General features: G+C 37.2%; 1 protein-coding gene across 12 annotated transcripts in view; it reads right to left on the reverse strand.

Moving 5' to 3' along the window:
- Positions 1 to 326: 326 nt before the first annotated feature.
- The window catches only part of ROBO2 (roundabout guidance receptor 2), a 461,934-nt gene continuing 446,669 nt past the window's right edge, over positions 327 to 15,591 (reverse strand). For 6 of the 12 annotated variants that reach the window (XM_040649974.2, XM_040649955.2, XM_040649927.2 and 3 more), the window contains 3 exons: positions 13,746 to 14,006; positions 7,338 to 7,538; positions 327 to 6,313 (listed from right to left, as the gene is read on the reverse strand). In XM_040649974.2, the coding sequence (XP_040505908.1) occupies positions 6,312 to 6,313; positions 7,338 to 7,538; positions 13,746 to 14,006 (464 nt within the window). In that variant the 3' untranslated portion in view covers positions 327 to 6,311. The remainder of the gene's footprint in view (positions 6,314 to 7,337; positions 7,539 to 13,745; positions 14,007 to 15,591) is intronic. The other 6 variants (XM_040649984.2, XM_040649960.2, XM_040649971.2 and 3 more) reach the window with 3 other exon arrangements.

Here is a 15,591-nt window from a genome sequence, read left to right on the forward strand (position 1 = left end):
CCTGTTGGCACTTGAGGTGTATGCCAATTATTGTTACACGCTTCACCATTGCTACCTATTGCTCTTCATTTCCCCTAATGACAGTCTCATCTGAATGCTAGTGCCTGCTCAGGTTGTACATGTGTAGACAGCAACTTCAACTCATCTGGGAGCTTTTTTTTTTTTTTTTTTTTTTAAATCTTCCCCCCCTTCTCCTACTGCAGTTTGCCTTAGAGTTGTATTCGTGAGGAAAGGAATACAGCTGCATGCTTTCTGCCTAGGGCAAAATCCTTCTACCACTTGTGCTAGTAGCAGCTCAGAGGAAAAAGGAAGGGCATTCACACAAATAGCTAATCAAAGGGTTTTTAATGATACTCATTAGGAAAGAAATTCATTAACAAGCCAGCACAAGAACATTCCCTGAAGCAAGAGTGATGCTATTGGTCACATTGAAGTCCCCACCTGACTAACACCTTTATTGCTGTTAATAATAAGGCCAAGTTAGCAGCAAAATCAGTTGCATTCAGTTCCTGGTAAAGAAAATTAAATAAATAATGACACCAGCAAAACGCAGTCATTGAAGCTGGATACAGGCCTTTCATAGGGTTTGGTAGTTTAGCACTGACCATACCTTTGAATTCATACAATTTTACATTTCCCACCCTTCGTTCTCTCCCTCTCTCCTCAGGTTTCTTTTCACACCTATGTCTACACTCTGGCACCCATGGCAGTGGTGCACATGTGCTCCCCGTGGCCCAGCCCAACAGCACCACAACCTCAGGTGCGTCTGGTGAGCCCTCTCCCAGTAGAAGTCTACAGAAGGACACCTCAAGGGAAGGTACAGTGGGAGCAGTGCTGAACTGTAGGCAGATGTGCAAGGCACTGATCCAGGCACACTGTGGCATGCACCTACTGAACAGCACAGACACAGCCTCCCTGCAGAGCTGTTTCCAACTTGCAGGTGTAGAATCACCTCTTTGTGCTCACGCCATTACTTACCTACAAAAAAGATCCTGTATTTTTCTGCCAATTCATTCCTAGAGATTAGCATTAGCATCTTGGGATGCTCATTTGCTCTGTAAAAATTAAGTTTTTAAATAGAGTGAACCAGAAATCTTACTTTTATTGCAGTACTTTAATAGGGCAGAGCTCGGTCACTAGAAAAAAAATTGGAGTGAGCCTCTTCCTGGTTGTTATACTCATGTAATTGCTACAGCCTGATACATGAAACTGAGCTTCACACTCGTGCTTAGAGGCAAGATCTCCATTTTGCAAGGACAGAGCAAGTTCTATTCTACTTTTTTTTTTTTTTTTTTTTCTGCCAAAGGAGGTCAATTAAGTTTAATTGGCTCTAATTAGCACTTGCTCAAGCTGTTATATTCTTTACCTGCATCTGAGTAGTTCTCCAAGTGCTGCACAATGGATTCCTGCTTTTGAACGCAAACAAGAATTACTAATGGCATCCTTGAAGGCAAAAGGTGCACTGATCAGCACAAATGGGGAGCAAATGTTGGCACAAATAGCTGCAGGCCTTTTTAGAAAAAAAAAATCCCAAACATTTAATTCCCTATCTGGCTTTGACCAATTGAAGTGAATGCAACTGTGGACCTTGCTGTTGATAGTTGTAACACAGAAATTACACAAATGTAAGTATTCTCTAACGTCATAACTTATTCAGTGCTAGAGAATGGGGGAGGAAGAGTTTAGCAGCTTGTGAAAAAGAAAGTCCAGTGGTAGCTAAGAAAAGATACCCAAGAAAATGAAATAAAATCAAAACAAAATCAAACACATACATCTCAAATGCTTTGTTTTCTATGATTTTTGTGAGGACTGTTTTAAAAGGTTCATGCTGAAGTGACAAGTTTTTTTTTTTTTTTTTCCTTTTTTTTTTTTTCATTCTGCTGCATAGATTGGAATAACAACTTCACTGGCCTAAATGTCAGCATATGCAATTTCAGTCCTTGGGTCGTGTGGTGTGAGGCAGGCATTGGATCTGGGATGGTCTGTAATGACTGAATGAGGAGTCACAAATTAGAAAAGACACTGCTATACTGTGGCATGCTCTAGACAGCAAGAGCTGAGCTTTTCCTGGATGTAGCTGCACAGTCAAATAGAGGCAGAGAGCAAGACAGTTCTTGCATCAATGCCAGAGCTCAGAGGTAGCTCTCCCCACACGCCCAGTAACTGTCCACATTCACAGCACACAGGCTCAGCCCTACATCTCCTCTGGGTCCTACCAGATATCTTTAAGCCATAGCTATTATTTTGGGTTTGGAAGCAGTTGGCAGGGTGAGAGGTCAGTCTAACAAAAGCTGGGAAACAAGGTAGAAAGAGCAAAGTGGTTGGATGCCACCACTCTTCTGTACAATGTGTGCAGAGCCTTGACGGCCAAAGACTGCTTGCTAGCCAACATTTTTTTTTCCTTCTAGCTCCCCTGCTAAATTTCCCAAAAATCATTAATCATAAAAACAAACATACAACAACAACAACAACAAAACCAACAGTGCATAAATTGTAGAAAATTCAAGAGTTGCCTGTATTTTAAAAAGTTCCTGCCAGAATCTCCCCCAACCTGAGCATCTTTCCTGTCAGTCGTGAGGACTCTTTCCCAGCCTTAGAACACATCTTTTCTCCTGACTGGCAATGCATAAGCCAGCACAGTATTATTTTAAACAGTCATGTCTTCCTTTTACATTGGCTTATTGTTAAATCAATATACTTAAAACATTCCTTTTTTTTTTTTTTTTTTTTTTTTTTTTTTTTCAGGGAATGCTGTTTCTCTGGTATTTCAGGTGAGAGCAAAAATTTACTCAAAAGGTTAACTGACCTGGATAAGGACTTGAGAAACATTAAATAACAAAAAATAAATGTCTGTTTGCATCACTGATATGGCAGCAATACACCACTGAAGTACATGGAACAATTTATTAATTGATTCTTCAGCCTTCCTGCATTTAAAATTAAGCATATGTTCAAGCAAAGATTGAGAAAATTTGATCCAGAATCTATGTTTACATCCTGGGGATACCCTATTCTGGGTTGGCAGTAGCTCCACCAGTACAAAACCCCAGGTCAGGGGGTTCTGAACTACTGAACGCAGGGTTGTATATATGCACTAGATTATGGGCTTTAAGCAAGGTACGCCATGTGTTTGCAGCCCTTACTGTACACACTGACATAGTATGTCTACAAATGGAGGCTGTATCACTAGAATAGCTGTATCAGTGTAATTACATTGGTACAACTATTCCCAACATGGAGAGGAGCTTCATGAGAAATCCCTATGGCAGATGATGTTTCCCATTGAGCTATTTATAAGACAGCTATTAACACAGTTCAAAAAACAGAGTACAAAATGATCCTTGTTACCTGTAAGTGGACAGTGATGATTATAGCTCAGTCTATGTTATTATTGCCTGATTGTTACCAGTTTGGATTTTCACATATTGACTCCTTACTCAAGGTATTTTAACATAGATTTGAAATGTGAATATGTTTTATTTTTTTTTCCCCAGTAAATATACAATACACACTTCAACAGGACTATTAACCAACTTTTTATGCCAATTAAACTTTGCTGCACTAACAATACCAATGAAACACATTAAGAGGTCATACTTTTTTGTGAACAAACTGTAGCCAATAAATATTTTTTTAAAAACAAATTAAAAAACAATTCTAAGTGCTGCCACAACATCCCTTTTCTTTAAACACATTATTCACAATAAATGTTTTCCATTTTTTTTTAAAAAAAGAAGAATTCTTCTTTTAAAATAGTAAATTAAATGGCATTTTAAAAAATATGTACTGTGGTTCATTGGAAGTACACTGTATAGAAAAGAGAGAGAAAAAGAAGAGACATCACCTGTAAGATAATGGAGACACTTTGCGATACACAAGAACACTTTATGTAATATTGTAAGCAAATTATTAATGAACAAAAATGTACAGAAGCAGATGGACAAGTTAGTGAATATCATGGTACTGCACAGCTTTAATACTGACACACATTTACTTTCCAGTGGAAGAGATAAAACACATATTTGAAAGTAATTGGGATGGCTTCATCAAGTTCTAATGATACTGAATTTTAAATAGGATATAGTGAGTAAGGTGTTCCACCAAAGCTCAGCACAAGCTTTCAAATTAACAGAACTATTCCATTGGTGACTAGTTACATTTTTTTTTTTTTCCAGAGAATTCAATTTGAGTTGTAACCTGAATAATCTTCTCTTCATATGATAAAAACAAAGTAAAAAACCAATACATATGTATATATGATGCCTTCTTTATCTTGATTGAACAATTTTGCACATTTTTAAATAATGGTTTAAACTATAATGATTTAACAAGCAGGAAAGTTACATATACTCATTAGTCACTTATATATCACTTACATAGATAAATGCATTCATTTCTCTCAACTTTTTTTGATTTGTAACCTGCTAAATAACAGTCTTGAACTTAAGGAAGTTAACTACCTTTTTTTTTATATATATATATATATTTGATAGTGCTGAGTTATAGCTATTGGCTGTCGTGTTTTATCTTATCATGGAAGAAGTTAATGACATGAAAAGCAACACATATTCAGCATTGAAATTTACTCTTCTAAAATTCTGCCATTACTAAAAGTGTCCTTAATACTGGTGAGCTCCAAGGCAATATATAAAACAACATAGACTGATTATATGAAAAGGGTATTCAAATGGAAAAATATTCATGGTCAGAAATAGACTAACAGAAATAAGCTGTAGGATGCAATATTTAAATTAAGCAAATGAGGGCGATACCTATATACAACATTCTAAGAAAAGTTTGACAGTTCAATCATTGAGATTTGAGAGGTACAGAAGATTTGGACGAAGTCATGAAAACTAATGAAGAGACGGGATGTTGTCATTAATGTCCACTTACAGACTTTGGTTTATTCAAAAAGTGTATAAACATGCATTATTTCCTCATTATAGTAGGGTGTGAAGCCACTCACTAAAAAAACAGTTCAAAGATTTTCTTTGCTTGTATCCAACTTTTTGAATGTATTGCATCACAAAAAAAAAAAAAAAAAAAAAAATCTAAAAACAATAATTTGACTGTTACTGTCCTTCCAAACACTAAAAATTTAACTGAAATCAGCTTCAGCTCTCACAGACTTCAGGTAACAGAACACAAAGTCTAGACTGCATCAAAACAATTAATGTCATGAATTTCAGTGGTGCAGCTCTATTTACTATTGTACTGTACATGTATTGGAAAGATGAAATAAGATACTCTGACATTTAGTTTTTTTCAGAAGCAGCCTGAATATGTTGTAATAATAAATTGCATCCTGAACTACTCACTAGATATTCCTTGAGTTTACAGTCTTCTGGGAAATTTCTGACTTATTTTTTGGGCTGCAGAAATTAATGATAATAATTCTTTCAAAACTGCAATATAAAACAGCTTTAGTGAAACACCTTAATTTCTTTTGTTTGTAGCAAGGTTTGTTTTTCTTTACCTTTACTTAATGGCACTGGATGGCTAAAAACAGATACTAAGGGAATCATTCTAGTGGAAGGGTCTAGGCCATCTCATGCTACTGTTAATTTTCATATTCACTCTTTAAACTCAAACTTCCAACTTCTGACCCCTTCTTAAATAGGAAGAGTAACCATGTTGTCTGCTTTTAAGAGATTTAAATCTGTTTCTAATGTCTTCACTGACATCAGTTTTGCCTGTCACTTTCTAATTTCTACGCCCCAATGGAAAACCACCTAACATACTTCTTTTACATCCAGCATTATCCAAAGTAGCTTACAGTACGTAAACCTTCTTCACACATTCAGTCTCTTTTTTTCTTCATGTCATGAGGAGTAGGGTTTTGTGCTTATCACCAAATAAAATTGCAGTGCAAACTTTAAACATAAAAGTTACACAATTAAAAGTTAATATATGGCACCACAGCCTATTAATTCACATATAATACAACAGACCAATAAAAACAGACATGAATATGAACATAGCTAAAAAGAAGGTGAACTTGCATAGCAATGCAACAAAAGAAATTATATACAGAAGGAAATTCTTTTCATCCTGGAGGGTGATTTTTTTTTATTTTTTTTTCTTTTTTTATACTCCTGACAAGGAATATTTTAAGGTGGATGGTGTATAAAGAGAAGAACACAAGTATCTGTGGGATATGTGTGGCTGTGTGTCTTTACATTGCATTTACAGTTCTTTTAATAGTACATAAATAAAGAAAATGTTCATTGCACTGTTTAGTGTCATCACTTCCATGAGTTCAGCCCTGATGGCCCATCAGAGCAGCTTGCAATGTGTCTTCTCAACTACTCTATAGAGAGAAACAGAGAGAAAGAGATTGTAATAATGTGAAAAAAAAACCACAAAAAACACTTTAATTAAAATATTAAAGCAGTGCAGGATAAATATTCAGTAGGTTTGGATAAAGGAGTTAATTACTTCTAAGATGAAAATCAATGGATGCTAAAATTCAGCACTTACCAACATAATATCTGAGATACTCACTTTGGGGCTTGTGCACCAATATCTCTTACAAGCTCTTTGGCAGTAACAGTAGGTGGGTAGTTACAGAGGGTTTGATTGCAGCAAATAGGAGGCAGAAGTGCCAACAGCTGCATTGCCTGAGCTAGGTTAGATGGTGATATACCACTTCAAGTTAGAGACTCAAACCTTCTGGCATCAAGTACCACTGTCATGCATGCAGCATTAACATGGTTTTAGGAAAGATTTAATAGGTACAGGATGATGACAAAAAAAGTTTGGAAAATAATTCGTCTGGCCTGGGAAACTGGGGTTTGCAACAAAGAAATTGGGCTACATAGCTAAAAAACAGGACCTCCATCTATGGTCAAGAAGAGCATAACACTTCACAGCAAGCAACAGAAGGTGTAGGAAAAGGCATTCACAACCTTGACATCAATTTACCCAGCGAGTTTATCACCGTTTTTCCTTCACTCCTCTGAGAAAAGTCTCCAATGGCATTTCTATGACAAGTACATCATACTTTGCCAAGAAAATTCTAAACTATTAGAATCTCTGTTCAATTTTGCCAATGTTTTTATTCTCACTAGCATTACACATTTAAAGATAGATAATCATTTAAAGTAGATAATCTTGGCATGACTTAGATCTGAACTGGTCCAAGTGAAAGAGTATATGAACTTCACTTGTCATCACTGGAAAAATACTGCAGAAGGCACTAAGATCTGGGTAAAATTTAATTTAATCTGATTATCACACTGCAATTCCTTCTGTCTTCATAATGATTTATAATTTGTCTTTTTTTTTTTTCTTTTCTATTTGAGAGTTTGAACTACAGCTAGAGATAAACTTACATAATTCACCAGTAAACTGTCCTTGACTGTTTGATCCCAAATAGCCTACATCAAGAAGGTCACTGGCATTGCGTTGGTGACCTCCTCGAAAGACTTCACCTTTTCTAGGTCCAGTCGATCCTTTAGAAGAAGCTGTTCCTGAAGAGCTGTGGCCACCAGGGGATGGGAAGTTGGGTTTACTGTATGGTACCAGTGCCTCTTCTAAAAAAAGCAAAACAAACAAAAATCAATACACTAGGAATTAACAAAGTATTCTGATCTGGACATCATATTCATTCTCTATCTTCAGGTATATGACTTTTGTCTTCTTTTATAGCACAACAATTTTACCAAAGAAAATATGCAACTCACATAGAAATCAGCATAAGCTTAATCTTGCTTTCATGTAAACTCATGAGTTAGTTTGTATTAATTATAAAAAGCCTAGATCCAGTATGAAGTAATAGATCACAAATTGTTGATTGTTTAATAAAAATAGACACACATACAATTTCCAAAACAATGCAGGTATGATTAGATTTTTGCTTCAAGCCTACAACAATATGCCTTTTCTTTTTCTTTAGTTTAAATTATGGTAACATTACCTCAATCAATTTAGATAAAGAACTGCAATATCAGCTAATTTAATTAGTTTCCAGCAGCTCAGTAATTTCTAACAATGCAAAGTACACTGAAGATTTTTTTTTAACTGACTGTGAATAACACTGAGACATACTATATTATACATAACATTAGTAATTGTAGTATTTTGGGTAAGTAAATCTTCCTGCAGCTTGTTTCATATTCCATTATGAGCAAAAGGCTTACTTTACTCGTTTTGCCTGTTTCTTAGTGAAGATCTGTTATAATGAACTGCCTGCAAGAGCAGGATTAATACTCCATAAAGCACAAGACTAAATATATTAACATAGCATCAAGTAAAATGAGACATCTCATCTGATTAGAGTTTCTTGGAGATATTGTAATAATCTTGACCTAAGAGGCAAAACAGCAGTACTGATTTAACACTGAAATAGAATCACTATTTTCTTTGCTGGATATGATCCACTTTTGCTGTCTTGGAAGTTAAGAAAGAGACATTGCTAAATATAGTTCAGTGCAAGAAAGAATTGAAATATATATTCTTAGGAAAAATAGAAAAATTGCTCCTTCTGAAATCAGTGGGTATCTCCTCCTTGAGTCGTCTTCTTTTTTTTTTTTAATGTTGTTTTTGAAGTGAATCTGAGATAATTTTTTTTTCCTTTTAATTTTTCATTTTCCATTGTTTTTACTCTTAAAAAACGTGATGGGAAGAAATACACCTTCTTTGAAAGAGGGCAGAATCACAGAAAGAAAACTAGGTGGGAATGGGTGGAAAGAAAGATACATATATGCTTTTATTTTCATTAATGAAGCCTTTGCAAAGGCTGCAATAGTGGCACACAATTGACTTAGGGAAATGCTAAATAAGGACACATTTGTGGCAGAAACACAAATTACCTTTGTGGAGGAAACACATTTCATTCTTTGTGTCAACTAACACAAGCATGTAGGATACAGGAATTCCCCATATGTTCTCCTATTGAGCAGAATCTTTTCATAAGGTAAATCTGTTGCAGAAGAGGGCAAACACCCAACCTTCTCTGCCAAACTATCTCCCTGTAGCCCTGCTGAAGAAACCAGAATATTTGCACTGCAGGACATTAGGGTATTATCAGTGTTTTGTGCTATGACCGTGCTGTCCTTGCTGAAATGTAAATAATTGCTTAAAAGACATAGTAAAATGTCATTTAACAGCCAAAGCCTCTTAAATTATGTTACCTGATCTTTATATATCAAACCCTAACAACAGAATCAGATGCAAACCTGGTTTCCAAAGGCTGGCTGAAATACAGAACAGCTTGCATTAAGGCAGCAATAAAGCAAGCAGCATAAATCAGCTTAGCAGAAAGCTGGATACATTTTTAGAGGATGGAAGGAGAAGTCACTAGCATTAGAAAAGAGTTTGAATATGACATATATGGTCAACTGATTTGTTTTCCTGGTTTGTGGATTCAGGATAAGGCCTCCTTCGGGTTCAATGAAATATTGAGAAAAAAAACCAACCATGAATAAATATAAAGTGCATTATCATTATGGAGCATATGGTGTGTTAAATTATCTGTTGTGCTCTCAGAAATAAATGCAATCCATAAAATAAGCAATTGTGACATAAAATAAAGGCTAAGATTTTCACAACACTCTAGCACATGAAATGAAAGTGTCTGAAGTCCTTAGAATAGGCTTACTTTCATTGAGCAGTACTCAAAGCAGTACCCATGCCTCAGTCTTGGAAAGAATATGAGGAGACTTTGTCAGTGCCTTTCTCTATGAAAGACTGAGCCAAACTGAAGTTATAATTTCAACCTCTGCAACATCTGAGTATGCATGTATAAGAAGATGTTTTGATACCCCACGTGATAACTAAGAGGCTTCTAATATTATCGAAACAAGTGCAACCTGATCTAGCACTACTTACTGTAGAAGGGTAGCTGAGAATGTCCTATCTGATATGCAGCATTCCACAGTTAAGCCATTAACAAGAACTTAGAGATCTTGTCTATTCAGAATGCAATCACTGGAAACCTGGTGAAAATCAGTACTATATATTCTTCTATTTACCTTCAAACCAATAATCTTGCTTTCAGAATTTCACTCACGGCTTGGCAAGGTCCAAATAAAGCCCTCTAAACTGCAAAATAGATATTTTATGGAAGTGGATAGCTAATGATAACTCCCTTTGGAAATTACTGAAAAGTGAGAGAGAAAATATTTCAGAAATCTCTCATTAATAAAGGAAAAGAAATGAAGCACAAGTAACATAATTAAAAAATATATATAACATAAGTAAGCATCTCATTCAAGAGCAGCCTTTTTCAGTCTACCAGAGAAAAGGGTACAGAGCAAGAAAGCTATAATGCATGAAGCTAGGATGGGAAGAAGGACATAGCAGATGTGAAGGACTGAATCTCCCCCAGCAGGGAAAAACCATAATAGCTACTGCAGCAATCCTCTGTCATGCATTAAGGAAAAGTATTTACCCTGGTCATCCTGTGCAGCCCTAAATTCATTGCTCAGGTGGGGCACTGGAAGTGTCAAGACCAATTTTATTATTATTATTATTATTATTAATTATATTATTATTATTATTATTATTATTATTATTATTATTATTATTTGTGTAAGGACAGATAAATGCAAGTCACGCAGCATAGGAAATTTACTATTTTACTACTAATTTAATACTCTCTGTGTCACAGAATAACAGATAACTTCTCTTTGTACTCTTAAAATTGAAGGAAAGGAGAGGAGTTCCGGTTAAGAAGGTCAGACAAGCATGCTTAATCTTTGTTCACAAAGAAATGAGATGCACTAAATATATTGTGATATTTTGTGTACGTTTGTACAACTTGTACAATTCTAGTTAAAATTGCCATTATGCTGAGTAGCATTTCAGCCACCTGAATGTCTGCTGGGGAAGCAACATGGTGGGCTGCAAGCAATCCAGGAGACACCTGGAGTCTGTTGAGGATAACTTCCTGGTCCAGTTATTGGACAGAGAAGCCAGAGGTGAAGCGTTACTAGATCTGGTGCTCACCAGTGCTGAGAACATTATTAAAAGAGTTGAAGTTGGAGGCAGTCTGGGCTGTAGTGACCATATCCTGGATGAGTTCCTGATCTCAAAGAATATGGACCTCGCAAAGCGCAGACAGGATCCAGAACTTCAGGAGAGCAAGCTTCTGGCTGTTTAAAGGAATTATTGGGTGGGATCCTCTGGAAAGCTGTCCTTTAGGACCATAGGAAAAGAACAGAGCTGGCAGCTCTTTAAGGACATCCTTCTGAAACCACAAGAGCTCTCCATCTCCGAGCACAAGAAAACAGGCAGAGGAGGCAGGAAACTGGCATGGCTGAGCAAGTATCTGCTCAGCCAGAAGAAATAGGCAAAGGACAGTTAATACGATGTGATAAATGAGAAGGGAGAAATGGAAACTACAGACACAAAGAAGATTGAGTTACTCAACAAGTTCTTTGCCTCAGTCTTCACTGGCAGTCAAGTCTGCCATGCCTCTCACATCCCTGAACCTCTAGGGTTGGGGATGCAATGTCCCTCCTACTGTAAGAGCAGAGTAAGTCTGAGACCATCTCATGAGGCTGAATGTGTACAAGTCTGTGGAGCAGGATGACATGCATCCCAGGGTCCTGAAGGAACTGACTGATGTGCTTGCCGAGTTATTCCACCATATTTGAAAAACTGTGGCTGTGACTGGAAAAAGGAAAACATTACTCCCATTTTTAAGAAAAGGAGAAAGGAAGACCTGATCACTACAGGCCAGTCAGCCTCACATCTGTGCCTAGGAAGATCATGGAGCAGATACTCCTGGAAGCTATGTTAAGACATATGAGAGATGAAGATGTGATCCAAGACAGCCAACACGGCTTCATCAAAGGCAGATCTTGCCTAACCAATCTGGTGGCTGCCTGTGATGGATTGACAGCACTGGTGGACAAAGGAAGAGCAGCTGGTGTTGTCTTCCTGGACTTGTGCAAGGCCTCTGGCATGGTTGTACGCTACATCCTTATCTCTAAATTGGAGAGATATGGATTTGAAAGGTGGACTATTCGGATAAATTGGTTGGATGGTCACAGCTAGTGCTGTGGTCAGTGACTCTATGTGCAGGTGGAGGCTGGTCACAAGTGATGTCCCCAAGGGGATATTCTTCTGAACTTCGCTATTCAACATCCTTCTCAATGATGTAGATAGTGAGATCAAGCATACCCTCAACAAGTTTGCTAATGACACCAAGCTAATGGTGCAGCTAATACAATAGAAGGGAGGGATGCCACCAGGAAGGACCTGGACAGGCTTGAAAAGTGGGCCCATGAGAACCTAATGATGTCCAACGAGGCCAAGTGCAAGATGTTGCACTTGGGTAAGGGCAGTCCCCAATCTTCTCCCAGTCTACAGACTGGGAGAAGAACTCATTGAGAGCAATCCTACCAGGAAGGTCTTGGCAGTCTTGGTGGATGAAAAGATGGACATAAGGGTGCTGGACTTGTTTAGCCTCGAGAAGTGCAGAATCTGGGGAGACTTCATTGAGACCTTTGAGGTCTTTTCCATACTAAGCCACTAAATGATTCCATGAATTTCACATACCAATACTATTTTTAAATTGTGACTTCAGATCACCATTTACCAACATGAACAGCCATTTGTTTGTTTATGCAGCTGACAGTTTTGTTGGGGGCATCGTAACATTAAAAAATGGTACCATTATTGTTACATTTTTAAATAGAGATCGTGTTTAAAATATTTACATCTTTAATATGGGCAATGCTATTTTCTTTGAGGACTTTACTCATTAAATCATGTCCCCATGACGGCTTTGCCGGGATTTTACAATTTTATTTTAGAATGTCATTTATATTAGTGTGCTAAATTAACTAGAAAAATTAGCATTAGAATAAAGTCAGGAAAAAGAGGAATAATACAAGTACGTCTAGTGTCACTGGGGGAGCTACATTCAGACTTGAAGAAGTGGTGTAGACTCAGAGGAAGATCATGTACATTTTTTTTTTTTAATTGTCTTTATGCAATTGTCCTCTTGTATCACTTTAATCAGCACTGGGATAACATATGATTAGTGGGCTAAAGAAAATCCCTAGTAAGGGGACTTGGAACAGCAGCTTTTACTTACAGTCAGGCTGAGAGAACTGATCTGCAAATAGTATGGAACTAAAACTACAGTTCAGCATTGCTTCCTTTACACATTTTTGCAGACTTGAAATCCACTTAAAAGATAAAGTCAGCTCTCAGCAATATGAGCAGGTCCTGTGCTGAACAACTGTGCCATCATCTTGCTAGGCCTAGGAGATGAATGTTTTGTCATATCCTTGAATAAGGAGAAGACAGTGTTACAAATATAGCTGGAAGGAGTGTCAGTAGCTCAGAAGGATCAGCCTTACTGCAGAGACATGCAAAAACAACTATTGCCAATTTAGATCCAGATTGAAAGAACTAGCAAATATAGCCCTGTATGTCTAAATAACTAAGTCTAATAGAAAGTACTAAAAAAAAATCTGTTCCTTCTTCCCTACCTTCCTGAAACTGCTCCTGTTTCTCTCATGGCCATGCTTGACAACACTATTAATTGTCAAAACAATGCAAAGAATGCACAGTTAGGTGCTAATGAGATATCATTGTTGCAGGAGGGAAAGAACTTGGACTGCAAGCTCCCATTTCACCTTGACTTCTTAAAAAATTTCTGTCATGAGCCCCAGCATTGCAGGAATGCAGAGATGGAGGGTGAACTTAGCCTCCTGCCAGCTACAGAAATCCTCAGCTGAAAAGCTTCAAGAAACATGGCCTGGGCTGGTGCAGCACACACGCACCTGATCCGAATGCTTGCTTGTGTTGGGCTTTCCTGAAATCCTCTTGGCGTTCTGCAGAGCTTATCCACTCTTGGGTTTGCCGCTGCCACTCTAGTGACGTCCTAGCTTGCCGGTCCAAGGAGCTCTTTGTGTCATCTACGCTGGGTGCATGCTGCCTCTCAAGAGAGCTTCCTTTCCTCTCTGCCGAGCCTCCGCGCTGGCCCGAGCCTATTTGCTGCCTTAAACCCTGACCAGGCGGTGGGTCAGGTGGTGGTGGAAGATCTAAAAAACGTGAATAAGATTTAGATGAACTAATTTTTAATTGAAACAGAGCTTCCATTTGATGCTGAAAAGAAAGGAACAATAAAAACGTCCCTCACAAATGCCATGAATCACTTTATTTGCTGATTTTAAAAAGAGGAAATTTCTTGTTAATCAGAAATTACTTTCCAATAGATTTCTAAGTCAAGTTACTGTATTGCTAGCTCTTTCTAACTTCCATAACAATCAATATACTCACTACAAATCCTGATTTACATTTCTAAGCATGGGATTTATTTTCCAGGAGGTACACTCCATCTGCCTCTTTCAGTAACAGTGAGCAATTAACCAGATCCATGCCAGTTGACAGAGTAGTTCTCACCCATCATATTGGCGCTTGCTTCATCACTCCTATTTTTTGGGCTTCATTTTCAGTTTGAGGCTTACACCCAACATCTAAATACATGATTTTATCAAAATGCATGAAATTCCACAGTATCTTGGGGAAAAAAAAATTACTCACAAAAGTACTGTCACTGAAAAAGCATCAATGTATCTATGGAAAATGTGTGTTAAAATGGAATCACAAAGCAGTGGGTGAACATTTTCTTCAAATACATTTTCAGTGTTCTCTCAAAGCCTGTAGTCTTCACAGACACCAGGATAGCCACTCTTAAGGTTAGCAGTCTTGCAAATATAACCAATCAAAATGCAATTTCACATAAATGCTGAAAGACACTTGCCTAATCTCTCTATCCACTCTGATTCTTTTCAAGTTTATTGCTTGGGCTACTAAGATGCTTGTAGAATTGATGGTGAAGCTTCTAATCACATTTGTGGGGGTACCTTTTGTTTTTTAGTTTGTTACCGGAGATAATTATAGAACCTGGGTAATGACAACTCTAACTGTAAGATTTAATGTAAACCATATGATTGACTAGTAAGAATCAAGAAAATTCTTACATTCTTAAAAACAATCAAAAAAGAGAAAGAAGTACTTTTAATATTTCAATGAGAAGTCTTCCACATACTTGTTTTATACTTAGAAAACTTGTTTAATTCTGGTTTTGGGCAAAGCACAACCCAAACAAATTCACACTATCCTACCGGCTTCACTAAATCTATATTAGTCTACACTACATATGGCTATACCCTGCTTTCTGGCATTTTGTACTTTAGGTGAAGGTTCATCATGGAATTTGAAAGACATGGAATACTAAATCTTTCCTTTGCCCACAGGAAGGTCTGATTTTCTTAATCGTAGTGAGACTTAAACTCATTTTGTACATTGTTGAGGAGGCCTTTGGATTTAATTTATATGAAACCTGTATTTCAGCTTCACGTGAAGCTTCACATCCTTGCTGCTAGAGCTGATACTTCTGTCTCTTACATATGGGGCACAAACACTTCCCAAGTTGGTAAGACGTCGTTCCAAACCAAAATTGTCTCCTAATGTTAAATGCAGATGTGTGAGATACTTGTGTCTAAAAGGAAAAGAAGTTGTATCTGACGTTGCTTCTGTACTTTTGCTCATAGCTAAACTGCTATATCCCAAATTAAGATATTTATCTTCTGGATAGAACAGTTTAATAATAATCTGTCAGTG

This window comes from Gallus gallus, chromosome 1 (assembly GCF_016699485.2).
Source record: "Gallus gallus isolate bGalGal1 chromosome 1, bGalGal1.mat.broiler.GRCg7b, whole genome shotgun sequence".
In the NCBI taxonomy this organism is placed as follows: Eukaryota; Metazoa; Chordata; class Aves; order Galliformes; family Phasianidae; genus Gallus; species Gallus gallus.